General features: G+C 45.7%; 1 protein-coding gene across 1 annotated transcript in view; it reads left to right on the forward strand.

Moving 5' to 3' along the window:
* The window catches only part of TANC1 (tetratricopeptide repeat, ankyrin repeat and coiled-coil containing 1), a 157,153-nt gene that overhangs the window by 93,397 nt on the left and 42,440 nt on the right, over positions 1-21,316 (forward strand). Inside the window, 8 exon segments of the mRNA XM_014552424.2 lie at positions 9,541-9,804; positions 15,038-15,139; positions 15,427-15,461; positions 15,463-15,709; positions 16,493-16,650; positions 17,321-17,552; positions 18,715-18,881; positions 20,695-21,302. Of these exon segments, the coding sequence (XP_014407910.2) occupies positions 9,541-9,804; positions 15,038-15,139; positions 15,427-15,461; positions 15,463-15,709; positions 16,493-16,650; positions 17,321-17,552; positions 18,715-18,881; positions 20,695-21,302 (1,813 nt within the window).

Consider the following 21,316-nt stretch of genomic DNA (forward strand, 5'->3'; position numbering starts at 1 on the left):
GGGCAGAGGAAGGGGAGAGCTTCCTCCTGGGTCAGTCCTGGGCATGGAGGCCCCATCGCTCTTTGGGGAGCAGGGACTTGTGACTCAGTTACGGTTCTGTGGTTGCTGGAGGTGGGGCCTGTACTTTTTGTACCTGGAGAACACCCCTGTTTTTGTAAGATGTAGCCTGGGAATGGCAAGCTTTGTGCATCTTAACTGTTTAGCAGAGTAAAATATTCAAGAACACAATGATCCCAGTGAGCAGAGATGAAGGTGAGATATCTTGGCTTCCTGCTTTGGAAGGGTTGGCAGCTGCTTATAAAACAGGCTGGGTAAGATTCATGTTCCAAACTACACAGGCCCTGGAGAAGAGAGGAAGAGGCTTTCCATTTAATTTTCCATTTTAGGTTGTGACAGATTTGTCGACCCATGGAGCTCGGGTCGGAGCGGCAGAGGCTGGGGGTGGGCTGGTGCGAAGAGCTCGCAGCTGCCCCGGCATTTCAGGCTTTGGGGAAGCATGGGCTCCCATCCAGGGCTTAGACCAGAGTTCCATGTACAGTATTAGCACCGTTTATTTAGGGGAAATTTCAAACGGTGCTAACCTATCCTCGAAAATTCCTGGGCCTCCCCCTTACTATTTAAGCTGACTTCCATCATGCTAATTCTATTCAATCTAAATATTTTTGCCCAACAGATGCCGTGAAGGGAAGCTTGTGTCCCCATATGTCCAGGCAGCCTTCTTGGGCTGCCCGAGAGCGCCCTGCCTGCATTGTTTCTACTAGTTTTGATACATTGCAGGGGAACAGAGTTTTCCTTTTGGAACTGCTTAGGAGAACGGGCAGGCTAACAACCATCAGAAGAATTTACTGGGCCCCTTCCAGTCTTTCTCTGTGGAGGCCGAGGCTCAGCGGAGCCCCCCCCCCCCCATTACTGTGTTATGCAGAGGAGAGGCCCACTTCATCCTATTTCAGGAAGTCCTAGTTCTTCCAACGTAAATGTCTTTAGAAGTTTAATAATTCTGTCATGGAGAAATACTGTCCAAGCTGGATGAGATTAACTGAATTCCCTACGAATATCTTTTTTTTTTTTAAAGTAAAATTCCCTACTCTTTGCATGTAAGATCATTGGCAGTACTTAGAAGCTAATGTCTGATTTTTCAAATTTGCAATGTGAAAACCTAAACATGATGTCAGCTGTACTCATTTACCTTAAAGCAGCTTTTCAATTACTTGCTTTGAAAAGGAAAACTTTATGGAGAAGTAGCATTTAAAGGTATTTCCTCCATGACGGAGAAAACATTTTTTCTTAGTGACACTCCCTTGAATGTCACTTGCTTTCAACTGTTATGAATGGAAATTGGAGACCGCATTAATCTCAGCTTAGAGAAAAATGAAGCCCAGGCCGACTTCAGCATATTGCAGGTTCGGTTCCAGACCCCTGCAATAAAGCAAATACTACGATAAACCGAATCACATGACATTTCTGGTTTCCCAGTACATGTAAGAGCTTTTGACACTGTACTCTGATCTATTAAGTGTGCAGTAGCATTATGTCTAAAAAAAAGTACATATCTTAATTAAAAAAGCACTTATTACTAAAAAATGTTGACCACCATCTGTGCCTTCAGCTATTTGTAGGGTTGTATGTAATCTTTTTGCTGGTGGAGGGTTTGAAATATTTCAAGAATTACCAAAATGTAACAGATACGAAGTGAGCAAATGCTGTTGGAAAAATGGCGCCAATAGGCTTGGTTGATGCAGGGTTGCCCCAAACCTTCAATTTGAAAAAAAAAAAACAAAAACAATTTCTGCCAAGTGCGATGAAACAGCGTATACCTCTATGCCTGTGCATTGGAGTCTGTGTGAAAAACAATCTGATTAAGAAAAAAAAACATCACTGAAAATAGTGGGCTTTAAAGCACTTTTGGACATAAACATACTGTTGAGTTTTTGTTTATGTCCTTACCGTGATCAGTATTTTGTGTGTGTGTGTATTTGCTTCAAAGAAATGGGCTTTTTCTCTGTTGAGGAAGAAACAGGATAGATATTGGATGAGGAGAAACAAAGCTCACCTTTCCTGTCAAGATTTAAAATAAATCCTTCCTATCCATTAATGATGGACATGCCAGGAGAAGGGTTTACAGGTAGCAATTTAAAAAATTCTGGCAGAGAGAGAGGCTGTTAAAGTCAGCCACCCTTCCATTTCCTTTCTCTGCCATCTGCTCATACATGCTGACATTTGTAATCTCCAGATCACTTCTGTAGTGTGCTGCATGTGTTTCCTTTAGAGAGCTGGTGTTAGGACAGCCCTGTGGAGTGAGGGGAGGGGAGGGGATTCCGAGCGGACAGGCATCTCACCCCGCCATCTCCGGCACTGGGCATCAGGCGTGTCTCCCAGACAGAGCAGATGTGTCCTCCACCTGCCCTGCTCCTCCATGCCTGAGCCACCACATTCCACCAGGCCAGGTAGCTTTCAGGATGATTAAGTGCTCAGAATTTGAAAAGAGCAAAGCAGGAACACGGGTGCTCCCTGCTGCCGCTCCACTTCCCTTTCTTTGGGGGACGGAGGAGGTGAGCTTATCTTACTTAGCTCTCTTCCTGCTCACTTTGAAGCTGGGAGGCAGGTATAAATTTAGATGGGGGAATACCTTCACAGAAACATGGCTATGGCTCCTGCAAAAGTGGCTTGCGGTGAAATACCGGACACTTGATTAGTGTCCTGCTGGTGCTTGCTGGAGTTTGATAATACTTGTTTTTTCTGTCCAGTGGCTTAGCATATAAAAGAAAGTTAGTACGGGCTGACTTTTATCTTCTCGTGTCTCCTGTGCCCTCCTCGGCTTGTAAAATGAGAGTGATTCCAGAGGTACCTTTAGACCTTTTACTTCCTGGACTATGTGTCCCAAGGGAGATGATCGGCTGCAGAGAGAGGCATACAAAGAGGAATTAATTGTCTTATTTTCGTTTCTAACTTGTTGTAAATCCTGCCCTTTGGATTTTATGCTAATACTGCTTTGTTGCCACCTGTATTGCCCTGCTCGCTACTAAATTGAAGTGCTTTGAAATTGATTTGGTAATAACTATTTAGAGTGTTTGAAATCTGTGTTAATATGCATTTTGCTACATTGCCTGCAATTTAAAAAATCATCCTTAATTATGGAAGCTTTTTTAAAATCTCTTGGGTGGAGGAGAATTTGCCTTTACATATATAATTCGGTAACGTACTTAGTGTGAGAATGAAGTCTCCAGTGATGATTCAGGCTAGCAGACCTCCTGCCATACTTGTTTTCAGACCGTGGTTGGATTCTTCTGGCTGCTCTGTCTGAAGCATTTATTGGCACCGACCATGTACCAGAAGCAAGTGTGCTCAGAATGGGGACGGTAGAGATAGGCACAGTGTCTTCTTTAACTTGTCTGCCTGTGGAGCAGGAATGATCCCCTGCCCTTGGAGACTTGGGCAAGTTGTCAGTTGCTGAAAAGGGGTTCAAACATGATAGTGATTGACACCTCTGATGGAAGGTGTATGCTGTAGGTGCATAATAATGCCAATTACTAATAGTGCCTTACGCTCTTTTTTTTGGAAGAGTCTGGAACTCTGTGGAGTCATTGGACTAAGTCAGAAGTTCCCCCGTCTAGGTCTTTGGTGTACAGAACATATGACGCCTTACCAAAGCACTGTGTCATGAGCTATTGCTAGAAAATTTCATGCTGTTGAAATCCGAAGGCCTGTCCTCCCCTCCCCCACAGCCCTGCCCCAGCTGCCCCTTCAGGTGTCTCCACAGCCAGAGGCCTGCTGAGCGCTGCTGTGACCACGTGGCTGTGGCTCAGGTCCCCAGCCTTGCTGCGTGTCATAACAGAGCACGCCTTGCGCAATGCGGTGAGCGCTGAGCTGGAGGTTTGGGACAGAGATCTGTCTGTTACACACCAAAGCACAGGGCCCCTGTGCCCGGCCAGAAGGAGCACGGCACTACGGGGGTGACACAGGGCTGGCTGGAGGAGCCACAAGCTGCTGGCCAGGTGGAGTGGCAGGAGAAGCCAGAAAGTCCTCTGGAACCAGGTGATTCAGGCCGCCCTTCCTGCACCCTCTCCTTCCCAGGCTGAGCCAGGCAAGAGCAGGCACCCGCGAGTGAGCCTCAGACTTTGCTCCCTGCCATCTGTGAGCAAGTAGGTGGGGTGGAGAGAAGCACTGTCTGGCATTTCTGGGCAGAAGTTTCCATGCAGGACTGGTTTTATCCCTGTAGTCGTGCCCTTTGTCGCTCCAGGAGCTCCAGAGGACAGCACGGCAGCCCGACCCAAGGGAGGTGGGAGCACAGAGGAGGAGGGGAGGGCCTGCATTTGTTGGGTCCAGGGAACCGGGCTGTGGTCACGTGGCTTCCTGGATGTGTGGCTCTGATCATTCCTGCTCTCATCGACTTCCCCTGCTTTCCATAGTTTTCAGTGACCTTTATGCTGTCAGGTCAAAGGAGGCGTGCCTGCGGGAGTTGGATTTCCCTTCTTCACTTCCCTTCTCCCACTTTCCTCAGCAGCCATTCTTCTGTTTCTTTCTTGTTTGACCTTTAATTCACTGGCCCAGTGTTTTAACGTTTAAACTCCTCCTGTCAACCATTAAACTGGATGTAGAAGTTCAGAGATGTTTGTTTGGTTTTTTCCAGGGCTACTTTATTTTCCTTCAGTTGTGTGGGGGAGGAAACCAGTCCTGGGGACTCAGGGTCCAGGAGGCACTCGATCTCTGTCCTTCTGTCAGACTTCCTCCACAACCCAGGACTCTCTTCACAGAGCCCTGGCTTTGAAAACAGGGAATGCAAGACGATGTGTGGAGTGCTTGAAGAAAATTTCAGTTTGGGGGTGTTTAAAAATCCTTTCAAAATGTATGTTTTTGTGTATGTTTTGTGTTACAATACATTAGAGTAGTGCATGTACATAGTTTATAAATACACGTATTGGAAGGCAAGCTCAAAGTTTTCTAACAGTGTGGTGCGACTGAACAGTGTGGAGCATCTCTCGAGCGCAGCAGGGCTTCAGGTGCGCTGGGGCTTCCTTGCCCACAGGGCTGTTAGGAGTGCTGAGTGAGGTGCCGTGTGGGCTTAGGCCCATGCACAGTGAGCACTGTTGTAATACTCACGTTGGCCACTGTTGCTGTTCTTATTTCCTAGGGGTACTTACTTACTGACACTTAATCCCTCCTCAGTGGATCTGAAATGCTCATAGATATTTAGCAAAACAAGATTTTTCTTTTTCAGGAAAGGTGTGAGTTGGGGAAAGGAAATAAAAATGAGAGAAAAGATGAAGTCAGGAGTTAGGTGCATGAGATTTTACTAATTTTGTTTATAAGTGAGCAGGAAGTTTTAAGATCCCTAGTAGGCAGTATAAAGACAGAAGTACTATCAAACACCCAAGAAGATGTTTGTAAGGTAAAGACAAAAATGTGCCCATTCCTAGTCCTGGGCCCAGAGAGACATGCCCCCCCACAGTTCCTCAAAAGGGGAGAAGCCAGTTTGAACCCAGGCCCCTCGCACTTTTCACCTGTGGTCTGTTCCACAGCTCAGAGAGAGAAGAATTTAGCTCTATGTATATGTTTGATATCAATGGCCCTCAGTTCCTAAACAGTTCTGGAGGTAGTCCATTTAATTTACTTCTTAATGTTTTTTTAAACCTACAATTTGATTTAGATCCCACCAAACTACTTATTGGGCGCTGGACTCTATTGTTTTGTTTTGTTTTTTTAATTCTATTTTTAATGAACATTCAACACATGAGAGAACCTTCAATAGGCAAAGAGGGGTTGAGGGGAAGTTGGGAAGTAGATGGAATGGTTCTATTGCAGCGCCTTATAATAGCAAAATGTATAATGACTGAGTGGGCCTCTCTCCCTGCCTCCCCCTGTTGGCCGGTGACTCCCTCTTGGCTGCTCTGAGCCCACAACTTGGCTCTCTCCACCAGCCCCTGCCCAGGGGCTGCTCTTCTTAACAAGGCAGACTTCATGAACTGCCAAATACTTTTTAGCCACAGATACTTAAAGAACTCCTTTTATGTGCTGAGAACTGTGCAAGGCAAAGGAAGTTTTAATACACACTGCGTATGCAGTCAGGACTGGTGTCAGACGTACGGCTCACTGTGTGTGTGTGATCAGTTTCTCCCGCGTGCGTTTCCGTATTTATAAAGTGGGGTTGATGATTCTGAGCCTTTCCACCTCTTCTCACATGCTGTAGTGATCATGTATTTGTCCTAGTATATTTGGAAAGTGCTTTGGAAATAGTATTGCCCTGTGCACTAGTAGGTCTGGTTAAATGTGCTGTTACTGCAGAGGGAATTAACCCTCCGTCTCTAGCTAAGTGGAATTTTCAGATTACATGGAATTCAGAACCAGCACATGTGAGTTCAGAACTAGCACAAGGAGCAGTACCAAACCTCATTTCATACTGACTTGTCAAGCCTAACCTCACAGCTTGACAAAACTTAAGGCCTGATAAGTCACTCATTTTACAGAATCCTGCATGTCAGCAGAACAGTTGAGACCCCATCTGAGTGATGATGGCAAGTCTTAATTGACAAACACTGGCATTTATATGAATTGAAGGAGTAAGATGTTAGAATTTTTGAGTTGTTAGGGAGCTTTCAAGATTACCTAGTCTCTGGAAAATGTCAAGTGGTACTTATTTTTCAGAGCTTTTTAAAACAAACAAATCATCTGAGTTAGAATGTTGCCCTAGGTGGTGGGGGGTGTGTGTGTATGTTAACTTGAAGGTGACTGGGTTAACTTAATTAGTTTATTTCTGTTAACCTGGAAGAAAAACAGGTATTTTTGGATAGCCTGTCATTTGTTGTAAGAACTACTTTCCTTTCCTTGGAGAGGATGGAGCTGCCCTATTTGGTGTGCTTCTTAGGTTGTGTGGGGAAACGGGCGCCTTTATCTGCCCCAGTGGACCTGCTTCGGGGCTTGATTGTACCTGAACTGAGATGAAAGTTCACTGCCTGGGCTTCAGGCCAGACGGCTGGGTCTGGTATTGGACCCCAGGGAGAGTGTTGTGAGGGGTCAGTCTCAGTGGGACATCTTGGTGGGAGGGCCTATGGCTTCAGGGCTTCTCACCTTGGAGACGCTTACACTTACAAACATATTATAGACTCATAATATCCTTCTTTTGAAGTGGCGGCTTGTCTGGGACTGCTGTTCCCAGCTACTGTTCCTGCCGCTGGGGGCCTTCCACCCCCCACCCCCAACTTTGCTCCCTCTCACTGCCAGGACCTGAACGGTGTCCTTCATCGGGGCCTGGGCGCTTGTGGCTGTGCAGTGAGAACCAGTCCTCCGGCCTGTCCCTGCAACCCAGGAGCCCTGGCCCGGCTGTCCCTGCTCAGCTGCTGCTTGGGTCCTGTAAGTCCTACTTCCAGTGCTGTCACCTGTAACAGGAATTAGGGAAGTCCCAGTTCCTGCTCCCACTGCTTGAGGTCTGGGTTAAGATCAGGTCCTTTGGGATTTGATTCTGAAGTGCAAAGCCCTTAGGGAGAGCAAATGAGCAAAAACGAAACTGTGACTTCTGTTTTTCACCTTAAGAATATGTGCCCCCAAATAAAACAGCCACTGCATGAAAACCTAGCCTGTCACCCTACCCCCAGCCTGGAACTATTTCTGTAACTTAGACGTTAGGGTAGCCCGGGAACCTAACTAATTAAAGCATGCCCAAAGGAAAGCACCCTGAGTCCTGGCTGGACTTGGAAACGACAGTTCATAACACAATCACAACTTATTAACAGGCTGATTGTTCATAACTCATTACCATTTATAAGCAATAATCTCATTAATAACTTAAAGAGTATTCTTGTGAAGCCCTCAGCACAGTCTGACACATAGTGACCTTCAATACGTATTAGCTGCTGCTCTTACCACCGCCAGCATTTTTAGGATGGAAAGAGTCATACCTCATACACTTAGGCTCCTGTGAATGAACCATTTGAGAAAACATGCAATGAAGGCTGTGGTTGATTCCAAACAGACAGACAGACTAGTATTAACACTCCTGATAGAGAACTTGGAAATGCAGAGAGTAATGACAGATACCCAAAGAGTGTGACGGGCCTGTCCCAGATCAACCTACACTCCGTTGGGGACGTAATACCCACAATCCTGAACCAGTAACAGTGAGATTAAGCGTTGTGTCCCTGAAGTTTGTTCATTTGCTCCTCTCCTTCATTGAAAAAGCAAACATTTACTGAGCCCTGGGTATGTGCCAGGCTCTGTGCTGCTCAGAAAAGGAAGAGATCAGCTCCTGACAGACGCTTTAAGGAGGCTTCAGCTTGTAGGAGGGGTTTTTAAGCAGGGACATGAGCAGTGGATAGTAAGTCCAGGCTGGGGCAGCAGGAGCAAAGATAGTTTCAGGAATGTGACAGGATGCCCTGTGGTCACGTCACAGTGAGGAAATTGTTTTGTCTTTGCTTCTAAACCATAAAGAACATTGTAAAAATAAAACAAAACCAAACTGCTGCAGACCCTTTGATCCTAGATAACAGACTCTATTGGAGCTAACTCACCAGCCTGCTGATAGTGTGTGTCATCCTGGCGTGTTGATAGAGCAGTTTAACCTGGGCAGCTGGGTCCTGCATACACTCTGACCTGGCGCACTCCCGTTTAAGTTTTGCTTTAAGGGTCTGGGCTGCTGGGATCCAAATAGGGATCAGAGGACATGGCTCCTATTCCCAAGGACGCCAGCCAGCATTGGGCCCACGGTGGCCTGTGCTTGCCAGGGAATCACATGCGGCTCAGCGCCTTTAAATCAGAAGTGGCTGTTTGTAGATTTGTAGGGTGAGTGTTGCTTTTTAACTTCATCATATTCCTCCTCTTTTGCCAAGATGTTTTTCCATCCTGGCTTTCCTAGAAAAGCTTATGTTTTAGTTCTGCAATCATGCATCCTTTCCCATGCTTGTATTTTTCCCTGCAGTGGGTAGGTAGAGGTTTCCTGTCTAAGCTGCTAAAGGCATAAAGTCAGGTCAGCCTCTCTGGATCGTCTTGAGCAGATGTTATTATGAAGCTTAATTCTAAGGATTGCATTTCTGCTTAACTTTGTAATTGTATTTTGTTTTCATAGATTTGCTCCTGCATCTTTTCTGCATTAACCATCGTGCTGCCCTGCCCCCTCCCTCCATGCACAAGTGTTGTTAATTTGGGAAAAGTATTTAAAGGTTCAAAGGAATTTAGTGAGATACGAAATCTTTTGTGAGCAATTCATCTTTGTTAAAAGAGAGGATATGTCATTTCCAAATTACACAGATTTACTGTTGCTCTCAGATACTTTTAGACAGCTTTTTCATTATCTTCTTATCACAGTTTCTCCCCTCCCCTGTAGAATTATTAAGCAATTTATTTCCCCTGATAAGCAACATTCTTCTAATTTACCAAAATACATTGTGTGAAACATACTTTGATAAAAATCTGGGCAGACCAGAAAACCTTCCATTGATTACATGGAGGGCAGTGTGTGTGTATGTGTGTGTGGGGGGTGTGTGAGTAAGAGAGAGAATTCTCAGCCCCAGCTATTCCTGGCTTCCTTCAAAGTATTTTGGTCTCTCATTTCAGCCACAATTACAAGTTCATCCGAAAATGATGACCGGAGTGGCTCCAGTTTGGAATGGAATAAGGACGGAAGCCTAAGGTTAGGGGTACAGAAGGGAGTTCTTCATGATCGCAGGGCAGATAATTGCTCCCCAGTGGCAGAAGAGGAGCCCCCCGGGCCAGCGGAGAGCGTGCTGCCCAAAGCCGAAGCCTCAGTTGGAGATGGTCCGGTCCCTTATTCTCAGAGCTCCAGCTCGCTAATAATGCCACGGCCCAACTCCGTTGCAGGTAAGGCCACGCCTCTCCCTGGAAGGGTGATCTCACTCGGTCTGAGGCACCCCCTGCTCACCCTTTTCACTTGGGAATCTAATCCAGACACAAGCCAGCCTTGGGATGGTGGGTCACGCACTTACCTTTTGTAGTCCTCAGTCTACCCATCTGTGAAATGGCAAGGCTGCACTTAATGGTCTGTAAGTGATCTTTCCCCTCTGGAATTCTTTAAATCCAGTATTTGGACTGTATGGCTCTTTGTGTAGGAGAGAAGAAAGTGCCAAAAACCCTGTCCTTGTTTTCGTTATTTTTAGCCCAAGTAAATTCAGGATTTTATCATTACAGCTTGGTAAATGGGATTTGTTTAGAATGAGTTTGTTACTATCCGCTTAAAGAATTTCAAATCCAACTTTCAAACTTTTTTTTTTTTTTTAATAATTGAGGCCTATTGTACAGATGGGAGGTCCAATTTCTGTATAATTCAGTTAGAAGGGAGCTCACAGTTCAAAACATAAGCAACGGAAACGAGAGCTCTCCATCAAGGAAATGAAAACAGGCAGGACAGATGTGCCTTAGCGAAATGGGGCAGCTGGAGCTGCAAGAGAAAGCAGAGTGGTGGCTGGTGCTGGCTGGCTGGTCAGTGGGTGGTCCTGAGGCCAGGAGGGTAGTTGGGGGTGGGTGGGGAAGGGAACTCTCCACCTGAGCTGTTGTGCCTGCTTTAAGATCCAGAGTTGCTCACCCCAGTTCTCTTGGGTTGAATTTAGAAGAGAAACTTGTTTTGAACATTCTTGGTTACCAGCGTCCTGCTTAAGATTTTTCCTCTGCTAATGTGTGGACCCAGGATCTCTGTTCCCACATCAAAGGCCTTCTCTGTGGTTCTATACTGCTCCCTCAGGATGTGCCGGGCCACTCTGGTTGTTGTTGGGTGTGTTTTACAGTAGTCCTCTGAAGCAGCTGATAAACAAATGGCCCTAATGGAAAAGTTCTGAGACACAACTCTTAATTCACTTTCAGAGGAAGTAAAATGGCCTTGTTCCAGAAGAAGGGTTTGGGGTGTCTGCCAGAGGGAAGTACTGAGAGCTTTATGTGCATTGAGTGATGGTTCTTCCAGAAGCTTTTGTGTCCTGCCACCACCATCCCACTCTCTACGGCATAATAGGTTGCACCCAAGGCATTTTAGACCATTTTAACCTAGATATAATGAATGATTCATTCGTATTATCCCAGGACTTCATGGCTTTCTTGACTTCAACAAAATAGTGAGCTTGTGTTCAACTCAGTGAAGCTATTTTAAAATTAGGAGACACTTTGATAAATTAATTTAACAGTGTTAAAAGGACCCCATTTCGGGTTATGTTTTCTGCTTGATGCTCTTTGCGGTCTCCTGCCTCGTGAAGTGACAGTGGGTGTGAGCTCTGCGTTTCCAGGAGACAGCGGTGATTATAGAGCAGGGCGTCTGATTTCTGCTGTGCTCATTCATTAGCATCCACGGATGCACTTGAACTAGACCTCCTGCAGAATTGGGAAGGTTTTACCTCTGGGGTTGAACAGTGACTGCCTAGCCTAATGGGTTTGTTCATTTCTCCCGTGTTGCATATATATAAACTAAAAGCATATTTTGGAAGGAAATAGGCAAGTACCTTATGTCATAGTATCTGCTAAAGAGCTAGGGACCTAGTAGATTCTTTATTGCCTACCCTCCTACCTCAAAAAGCTGAACCTCAGTTAAAAGGGAATGGCAAGATTTTTCAAGTCTCACTGGGAGGAATGAAGGACCCGGGTTATAGACTACATGCAGCGCTGTTTGTCTAGGGATTAGAAGGCAGGCTGCTGCAAACAGGGCAGCAGGCAACAGTGTTCAAAGGATTGAAGAAACGTGAGGAGGACCATGTGCTGAGATCTCTTGGGAATGTTTGCATGTTAAGATCCAGGTAAACACAGAGAAATTGCTGTTTGATAGAAAAGTATTTTGGTCTGTGAGGGCAGAGTAAGAACTCACAGGTGAAGGGAGAGTGATGCCAGCTTCCCTGAGGGACCTGTTTCCCCTGGAGGCTGAGAACATGGAAACAGGTTCCTAAGGCTGTCTGCCTTTACCATCACTGAGCCTGTTACAAAGAACTGGAGTTGCCTCTTCACTGTTAACTGTCCAGTACACTGAAATTTTTTGGTCAAAGTTTCTAAAAATAGGTTGGCTAGGTTTGGTGTTTGTTTCAGTCTACAGAGATTTTCTTTGTCAAAGCATTTGTTGGAGTGGAATTGATTTAGAAAACTGCAGTCAGGTTATTCCTGTATGTGACACATCAAAATGTATGACACAGACACCTAATTCCTTTATTAAAAAGCAGAATGACGCCGGTCTCCCTTCTGAGACAGACCATATTCTGTCTATGGAATGTGTATCTCTCTAGATAAACTTGCTTTCACTTAAAAAAAAGTTTTAAAAAGCAGAATGAGAAGTCTTTAAAATATCTTAGATAATCCAGAGGTTGGGTAATTGGGTTCTACTATTTCAGACTACTGTTTTTTTCTTTTGAGGCACTTTCTAAGTGGATCACAGAACACTGTGTTTAGTTTTACAGGAAACCAACAAACAAAATTACCAGCCAATTTTCTTGAAACTCTAACTGGTAATTGCCCAGGATTTAATGGCATTTACCTTTGATAGGTTGGTCCATGGTGTTTCAAACCAGATGTTTTCCTTCGCTCAGCTTAGACAAGTCTCCCTGATTCTGCCCCAACTCCCTTCCCCCTAAAAACCCTCTTTCCTGCAGCATCTTAAAATGTACTTCTCACTCAGATGTTAGACTTAATGTGTGTGTGCAGTGAGTGTATAATTAATTTAACTGTAGCAATATTAGCAGTAGGTTTATTGCAGCATGAAATTATTGCTTTACCTCTGATTTTTCTGGGCCCTGAATAGTGTTTAGGAATTTGAAAGCATTTACTGTTAAATAGGAGAAGTGAGTCTAATTCTTGTAATGTCCTCGAATCTGTCGGCCTAGTCGCCTGCTCTGCTGAGCGGGGATCACCTGCAGTGTCCCTGCTGTGCTCTCAGGTCACTCTTGGTGGCTGTGACCACACCTTAGAAAGCAGAGGTAGCAGGCATCTGGCAGCTTGCAGCCCTGCTTGGGAGTGGTGGTCCATTTCAATGAAGCTTATTCATATTTAAAATAGGCAGGCAGAGGTCAGGAGGTGCTGAGGCTGCTCTGTTGCATAACTTTGGAGCTGAAACTGTGGTGATGGGATATCTGAAAACAGGCATTTGAAACCTCACCATTCCCTGCATCTGTGTCAATCTAGGGCTTTTTTTTTTTTTTTTTTTTAATAATGCTTTCTTTGGAATGCCATTTATAGATCTTTCTCCTTAAACCTTTAGAATTATGGATTGAATGTCGTGTGTTAAGGGGCCAGGGTAGGAAGGGAGATAGGAAACCCTTTGGAGGCTGCAGCAGCAGGGCTGTGTTCAGGGCTGTTCTGACTCTGAACTGAACCGGCTTGTGGCTGGTAGCTGGGGTGGCCCCTTCTACTTCAGCCTCCAGCACCTGGCTATATTCACAGTGAGGCGTGCAGAGCAGGGGTTTGCAGAGGCCTGAGGCAGAGTCCCAGGTCCCAGGCAGGAGCCTGGAAATCTGTCCCAAGCTGTATTATTGTAGGGAACCAGGGCAAGAGGTGTGGCCTGGTAGCCTTCCAGGAAGTGTCATGTGCTCTGCTTGTGAAGGACCTGGGGAGAAGCTAGAGGTTGCCATTGGATTCCCATAAATTAGGTCTACCTGGAAATCCTGCATAAGGAGTTAGCTGAATCTTTCTAATAGGAAAGATTGGTGTGGAGTCCTGGCATAAATGTGTACAGAATATGGAAACAGGCTGTGGCTAGGCACCAAAGGGATACAGAGCATCAGTGCACACTGTTGTAAAGTCAAGGTGTTGATGTTTGTCCACGGCCTGGGAAGGTGAGTGGGGCACATGGTTGATTGCCCTTTGGAGAATGTAGCAAGAAGGGACGCACCATCACAGAGCCAGGCCGTGGACAAACTCGTGCTTATTGAACCAAGGAGTGAGAGGAGGTGGTGCTAACAGTGAGGGAGTAAAGGACTGAGGCCTTAGAAGGGGAAGGAGGAAGGGCCCAGGTCGGGCAAGTGGTGCTGGTCGGTGGTCGGCTACTGCATCAGAGCCCGTGGGGTGGCCGAGGGTCTTCAGCAGGCACACGGTCCAGCTTGACTTCTGTCCCTGGAAGCTTGGTCCCACTAATGATTTCACCAGTCCTCAGAAGCCTCAGCCTCAGGAATGAGACTCCCTCTCCCCCATCATTTGCCCTCAAATGACGTCTGTATTTTATTGTGCTGGACAAAACCATATGTTTAAGATCAGCAGTGCTTTATGATGGACCATTTCAGCCACAAACCAAATTAGGTTAATTTTATTTTGATTTCTCTCATTGTGACCTAGGTTGTATATGTAAATAAGAGGTTTTTAATTTTTTTAAGGCAAAACATGTACCATGTATTTTCTTTTAAGATTTGCCTCGAATTAACAAAATTATTTCATTCTGATTATTTTTATAATCAAGCTTATGTATGCTTGAATAGACCCTTAATGCTTTTTAACAAGTAACTATGCTATTGACCAGAGGTAAATGTGATGATTTTTTAGAATTTTAAAAGATACATATATACATAATATAGTATAATATATAACATTCTACTAATATATATAAATTTGAAGCTTAGGAATATGGTTGTTTCCAATAAAGTCCACATGGCTACTTTTACTGCCAAGAGCTGACTTTTAGTGTTCTGAGCTCTGTGGAATTGTCCATGAAGAATCTGCTCACTTAGTTAACAAGGTTGGAATTCCAGCAACAGCAGAAGGCTCTCTGGAGCTGCAGAGACAACCAGTTACCATGCTGTGTATTTTCAGTAAGTACTGAAGCTTTACTGAGTGGCACTTGATTGTCAAGTTTCTTCAGAAAAATTTTTGATGAAGTTTGCCTCTTTCTAGGAATAATGCAGACTCCTGGCAATCCTATCAACATGACTTTGGCTCAGTAATGAGCACTTGGTTTTGTCCACTTTGCAATTAACAACATTGCCAGAAAAATTAACTGGGGTGGGTAAACAAAACCAAAATCACCCCAAAGTCAATTTTGTTGAAAGCCCGAAATGAATTGCTTAGTAATTTATAAATTTATGGTAGTTTGTGTATGCTGTTAAACTCAACTTTGAAGAGACTAAACTTCAGTTTAATGTTACAGCGACCAGCTCCACCAAATTGGAAGACCTGAGTTACTTAGACGGACAGAGAAATGCTCCCCTCCGAACGTCAATTAGGTTACCATGGCACAACACGGCCGGAGGTAGGGCACAGGAAGTTAAAGGTATTTATCTTTGCATCTGCTGTGATAGTGGCTGTGATGAGTTCAGCCACTAAACTTTGGAAGTCTGTGATAACCAGCATTCAAGCCACCTCTTTTAAAAACATGATAATGTCTGTGTGTATGTGTGTGTGTGTGTGTGTGTAAGTATCACTAGGGGTAAAACTGAAGGCTGTGCTCAAGTGATATGCAAGCAATGGTAAACTGAGTTTTTTAGTGTATAAACATATGACATTTTTCTAAAATAATGATCTTTCTTTTTCTCGTAGCACGATTTGCTCCCTACAAGCCACAGGACATTTTAGTTGAAGCCCCTGTTGTTTGAAGTACCGAGCGTAACCACAGACTCCGTGTTTGTGGGAAGGGACTGGCTCTTTCACCAGATAGAAGAAAACTTGAGGAACACAGAACTGACGGAAAACAGAGGAGCGGTGGTTGTGGGAAATGTGGGCTTTGGGAAGACGGCCATCATCTCTAAGTTGGTGGCGCTCAGCTGCCACGGAAGCCGCATGAGGCAGATCGCTTCCAACAGCCCCAGTTCATCACCTAAAAGTATGTCCGTGTCTAACCCCTTGTCTCGTTTCTTACATTAATGTAAGATAGGTGGAGGAAATTGCTGTTTGGACAGACATCAATTCCCCCTTTCCTCAGGTGGTTCCAGCTGCTGTATCAGGTTTGTGATCAGATGCTGGAGAGCTGTTTGAAGGCGTCAGTCTGTCACAGTCCTCTGCGGCTGTGACGTGGGGTGCGGGCGGCCGGCCGGCCCTGGTGTTCCCCTAGCTTTCAGGCCTATCTTCCTCTTCATATGGGCAATGAGGCCTGATCAAGTACTCTGGGGAATTTTGGGTCCAAAAACCAAGGGGGTTGGGCTTCTGGCATAAAAAGCCAGGAATCTGTGCAGAATTCTTCTGTGCCCGCTTCTCCGCAGCCTTTGTCTTTTATATCGAATTTACTGAAAGGATAGAAAATTACTTTAAAGTGGGATGTGGTAGCCAAATACTGGACTATTCATGACTTATTTTATGTGTAATAAACTTGTTTTTTTAAAAGTGTCTCTAACATGGTGAACAGAAACAAGTGAGCCACAAAAGTTTTTTTTTGAAAGCTGAAAGAATACGAAAAAGGAAACCAGAAACAGCAGTTCTCCCGGGGAGGGACGTGGGTGGTGGGAGACACGGCTGAAAGGGAGCCTTGTGTTCTCATCTGGGCCTTTGCATTTGGGACCACGTTCACTTATTACCTTTTAAAATAATGTGAGTCCAATCAAGAAGTACATTCAGTCTCCCACCCTACCCTTGTTGTCAGTGTAGTGAAACTAGCCTCTCTTCACCGCAGCTTCAGACTCCTCCCAGGATCCTCCTTTCACGCCGTTGCTTTCACCAAGTTCTTCTACAAGCGGTACCAGCACAGCTAAACCACTCTCTGGGCCTGGGTCGGATACTCCGGAGAACCAGAGGCCAAGAGAGGAAGCAGTGAAGTACCTCGCGTCTAAGGTAACCGCCTGCTCCGGAGGGAGCCTTTCAGAGAGAGATTCGCTCGTCTGGCTGCTGAGAAATGAATTTAAAGGGGGTCTTAAAATAGACACTAGAGATGCTTAATGCAAAGTATGGCTTTTGACAGAATTAAGGTAAAGTACTCCAAATAAAAGGTACTCATGAAAATGAGTATCGTAGGACACTGGCAGTGGACTTTTAGTCATCTTAAACAGTGACTTGAAAGAGTTCCTCAAAGCAGCGAAAGGTATCATTGCACTCACTGCAGATCCATCGTGCTCTCCGTCACTTGGTATGAGAGCAGGAGATTGGGAGCCAGGCCCATGACCCAGGCCGCCTCCCCCACCTGTACCCTGTTGCCGAGGACCCTCGGTTGTAAGTGGCTTCCTGTCAATATTCAGTACAGAGTAACTGGCGCTGATCTTAGTGCTGTCAAGATGGATTTGTGGTTGCAACTAAAAGTCTGTCTAGAGCTTGGAAAACTTCAAAGTTCCTTCAAAAATGAAGGAATAACTGAATCAGTCAGGCTAAGTGACGGCTCAGTCTTGGGGAATAGCAGCAGCGTAGCTTGTTACCTGGGATAACAGGAGAATGGCGTCCCTGTTGGGAGAGTGTGGAAGGAGCCACGTGAGGAGGGTGAGGTGACGTTCATGGCTCTGTTTCCCCGCAGGTGGTGGCCTACCACTACTGCCAGGCCGACAACACCTACACGTGCCTGGTGCCCGAGTTCGTGCACAGCATCGCAGCTCTGCTCTGCCGGTCCCATCAGCTGGCCGCCTACCGGGAGCTGCTGATAAAGGAACCGCAGCTCCAGAGCATGCTGAGCCTGAGGTCCTGTGTGCAGGACCCAGTGGCCGCCTTCAAGAGGGGAGTGCTGGAACCGCTCACCAGCCTGAGAAACGGTACCTCCCAGCAGCCACTCACACCTCCCTCTCCCGGGACAGTCCTCAGAAAGGGGTGCAGGGGATCTGCTTAGCCCAGGGGTAGGAATGAGGTGGGCACAGGGAGGATGTGGGTGAATCTCTCCTCCCCTGCCTCAGAACCGTCTCCCCAGCATCCCTCCTTCGCCCTCTTCCCAAATGTAGTTTTAAATGAAACATCTCTAGTAAAAATTAACTGCATAGTTGAACATTTCCAAAGTAGCTAATTTGTAACCGAACGTTATTTAGATGACTTGCTCTCTAGAAACTGCCCCCTGAGGATTTTGCACTCCTAAGTAGAGAGGCGAGTAAGCTGATTGTTTGGGGAACTTGCCAGCATGTTTTTCCGGGGGGCCTCTGCTCAGTTGAGTTGAACTTAAAGCCGTTTCTAGAAGGGTCTGTTTGATTTTTTTTGCCCTTGGATGTTCTCCACGGTAGGAGCATTAGTGATATTATGGGCCTTCAGTTTTCCATCCTCCCTCCTTGCTCCTCACCTTATGAGCTGGTTTACCTGCCTACACAGCACTTCTGCCAGAAGGTGCTGGGGGGCGAGGGGTGGTTAAAACAGGTATGTCATCATTTCTCCTTATCCCCAGGCAAAACGTTGGCACTAATGAGTAGGAGACTAGCTTCAGGCTGGTAGGAAGGAGTTGATAACGCAGAGTTCTCGCCTCCATTGGCCGTGTACCTTGGGTGGGGTGCTTTGCCCTTTAAGAGTTTATAGTTTTCCTTCCAGAATCCATGGAGGGACCTCTGGGGGGTGGGGTGGGGAAGGGGACCTAGAGCCTTGGTGGAGTTTTGTCTCAGTGTGTGTTGGTGCTCTTTGCTGTAGCTCACCCCAGGGACAGGAGGGTTTGAACAGCTAACTGTATCATGTCCACGGGGCAGATTTTGCTGATGTGGGTAATACAGTATGTTTCTGAAAATGGTTTTGTGAGAACTGGTTTTCTTTTGGCTCTGTGCTCTGGTTTTCACGACAAAGTTAATAGAAAATATGCTTCTGTGAAAACCATTTTTTCTGCCATATGTAAACCTCCTTAGTTTTCCTTATCACTTTAAATTGTGCATTAAAATACACTGGGTGGTGCTGTCTTATAGAAATGTGTAAGTTCTTAATTAAAACAAAAACTGTTTTATCCTTTAGAGCAGAAAATTCCTGAAGAAGAATACATTATTTTGATAGACGGCTTAAATGAAGCTGAGTTTCATAAACCTGATTATGGAGATACACTTTCTTCATTTATTACCAAAATTATTTCTAAATTCCCTGCCTGGTTGAAGTTGATTGTGACTGTAAGAGCAAATTTTCAGGTAAAAAAAAATTCTCGAATCTCTTTCCAAGACCACATACCTGTTTTAAAGTTTTTACAATTTTAAATTAATACAGCTTAAACTGATATAAATCACTTAGCAGCTGAATTAAAAACTATATTAGGACTTTGAAATATTAGTCCACTGAGCCCTGAACAGGCAAAGCTCTGACCTTTTTACCCGCAAGCACGTTTATCAGGATGTCACGTGAGTTTCCTATCATCATCAGACTATACGTGTGCTTCTAAGATGGAAGTGTCTCACCCCGGGTCCCCATAACTCAGTCAGGGGGCTGTTTGAAGTGCCTGGCTAACAGGTCTACTAGAGTTTAAAGTTATTCCTTTTGGTAGTTATTTGTATGGGTTTGCAGTGGGACTTTGTTTTTTTATGAAGGGAAGGATGAAGCAGGGAGGGGTTTGGGTTTGTTTGTCTTTTATGGAGGTACCAGGGATTGAACTCAGGACCTCATGCATGCTAAGCATGCCCTCTGCCACTGAGCTCTACCCTCCCCCCAGCAGAGAGATTTTAATGGTCTATTCTGAAAGAAGGTCTAGTTTTTCATAAAACTTAAACATTAGGTGACCCTTGCAGGGAGATGGAGAGTGCTTTTGTTAAATGTCTCTTCTCCATCTGTCCCCTCATTTGAACCCTAACATTATCTCTTACCAACCTGACTTCTTTCCTCTACCCCATCCATTTTTAGTTAAGACGTGAGATACTAGATTTTGATTTTTACCCTTTTAGGATGATATTTATTTTAAATTAGCATTTGAGTTCTTTATTTCCTCATTAAAAGTAGAATTAGGCCTCATTCAAACTTGATGTTTGTTTTTGTGGACATTTGACTCATGCACTGTTGAGTCGTTTTTCATGCAGTGAGCAGAATTTGGCCGTCAGCAGCACGGGAGCAGGAGTCCCGTGTTTTGCATGCTAGCTGTGTACGTTTGCAGAGGCTCAGTTAGCATCCCTGTAAAGGGGGGAAACTGTCCTCAGCCTGCCTCCTACAGGTGTCACAGTCAATGAGGACTTGAACTTGGCCGCTTCAGGAATGATAGTGGGATGTTAAAAAAGAAAAAAATAGAAAACCCACCTCTGCTGATAGGTGTGGGGACAGTGCTTATCTGTGGGGTGGCAAGGGACACAGGACTTCTGGGAGCTGGCAGTGTTCTGTGTCTGCTTGCTGGTCCCACACGTGTATTTGACTTTGTGAAAATGAATGACACCATGCAGTTAGGATTTGTGCACCTCTGTATGTCATACTGCAATTTAAAAGTTTACTGAAAACTAGCAACTAAGAAAAATGATACACAGGGGTATCAGGGCTACAGGGAAGTCCAGCCACTTCGCTACGGCAGGTGGGGACAGTGTCAGATGTCCTGGTTCGGTTATACAGGCCCGGGATCTGATACCTCTGATTTCGGTGTCTGGCCGTGGTCTTAGATGTACGGTGTCGGTTTGTGTCTGTCTTTGTTATATAACCAGTTGCACAGTGTAAGGATTATGGGTATCAGGTCACCTGGGGGTCTCACTGCCCCGGTGCTGGTGCAGCCAGGTCGCCATTGTCTTGCTTGGCTCTGGGTCCTCGGATAAGGGCCTCGGGAAAGCCTTTGCTGATTGGATCTCGCATCAGGAATTTCTTTCACATAAGCTTTTTATCTTCAATTTATCCTATTACATGTTTTAATACAAAACAAAGAGTCCCTGTAATCCATGAAAATCCTTCTTGAAAGAAAACTGGTGGATCTGGTTTGAAATGCAGCTGACGTAAAGACAGAGTCTGCCAAGTGACTCTCTGGGTTTCGTCCCTTTGCAGGAAATCGTCAGCGCGCTGCCATTCGTCAAGCTGTCCTTAGATGACTTTCCTGACAACAAAGACATCCACAGCGACCTGCACGCCTACGTCCAGCACAGGGTCCACAGCAGCCAGGACATCCTCAGCAACATCTCCCTGAACGGCAAGGCCGACGCCACCCTCATCGGGAAAGTCAGCAGCCACCTGGTGCTGCGGAGCCTCGGCTCCTACCTGTACCTCAAACTCACCTTGGACCTCTTCCAGAGGGGACACTTGGTGATCAAGAGTGCCAGCTACAAGGTGGTGCCCGTGTCGCTGTCCGAGCTCTATCTGCTGCAGTGCAACATGAAGTTCATGACCCAGGCCGCCTTTGAGAGGGCGCTGCCGATTCTAAACGTGGCCCTGGCGTCCCTGCACCCCATGACGGACGAGCAGATCTTCCAGGCGGTTAATGCCGGCCACATACAAGGGGAGCAGGGGTGGGAGGACTTTCAGCAGAGGATGGAGGCCCTCTCCTGCTTCCTCATTAAGAGGCGAGACAAAACCCGCATGTTCTGCCACCCGTCCTTCAGGGAGTGGCTTGTTTGGAGAGCAGATGGCGAAAACACAGCCTTCCTGTGTGAGCCCAGGTACGACAGGCCGC

The sequence above is a fragment of the Camelus ferus genome, chromosome 5 (assembly GCF_009834535.1).
Source record: "Camelus ferus isolate YT-003-E chromosome 5, BCGSAC_Cfer_1.0, whole genome shotgun sequence".
NCBI lineage: Eukaryota > Metazoa > Chordata > Mammalia > Artiodactyla > Camelidae > Camelus > Camelus ferus.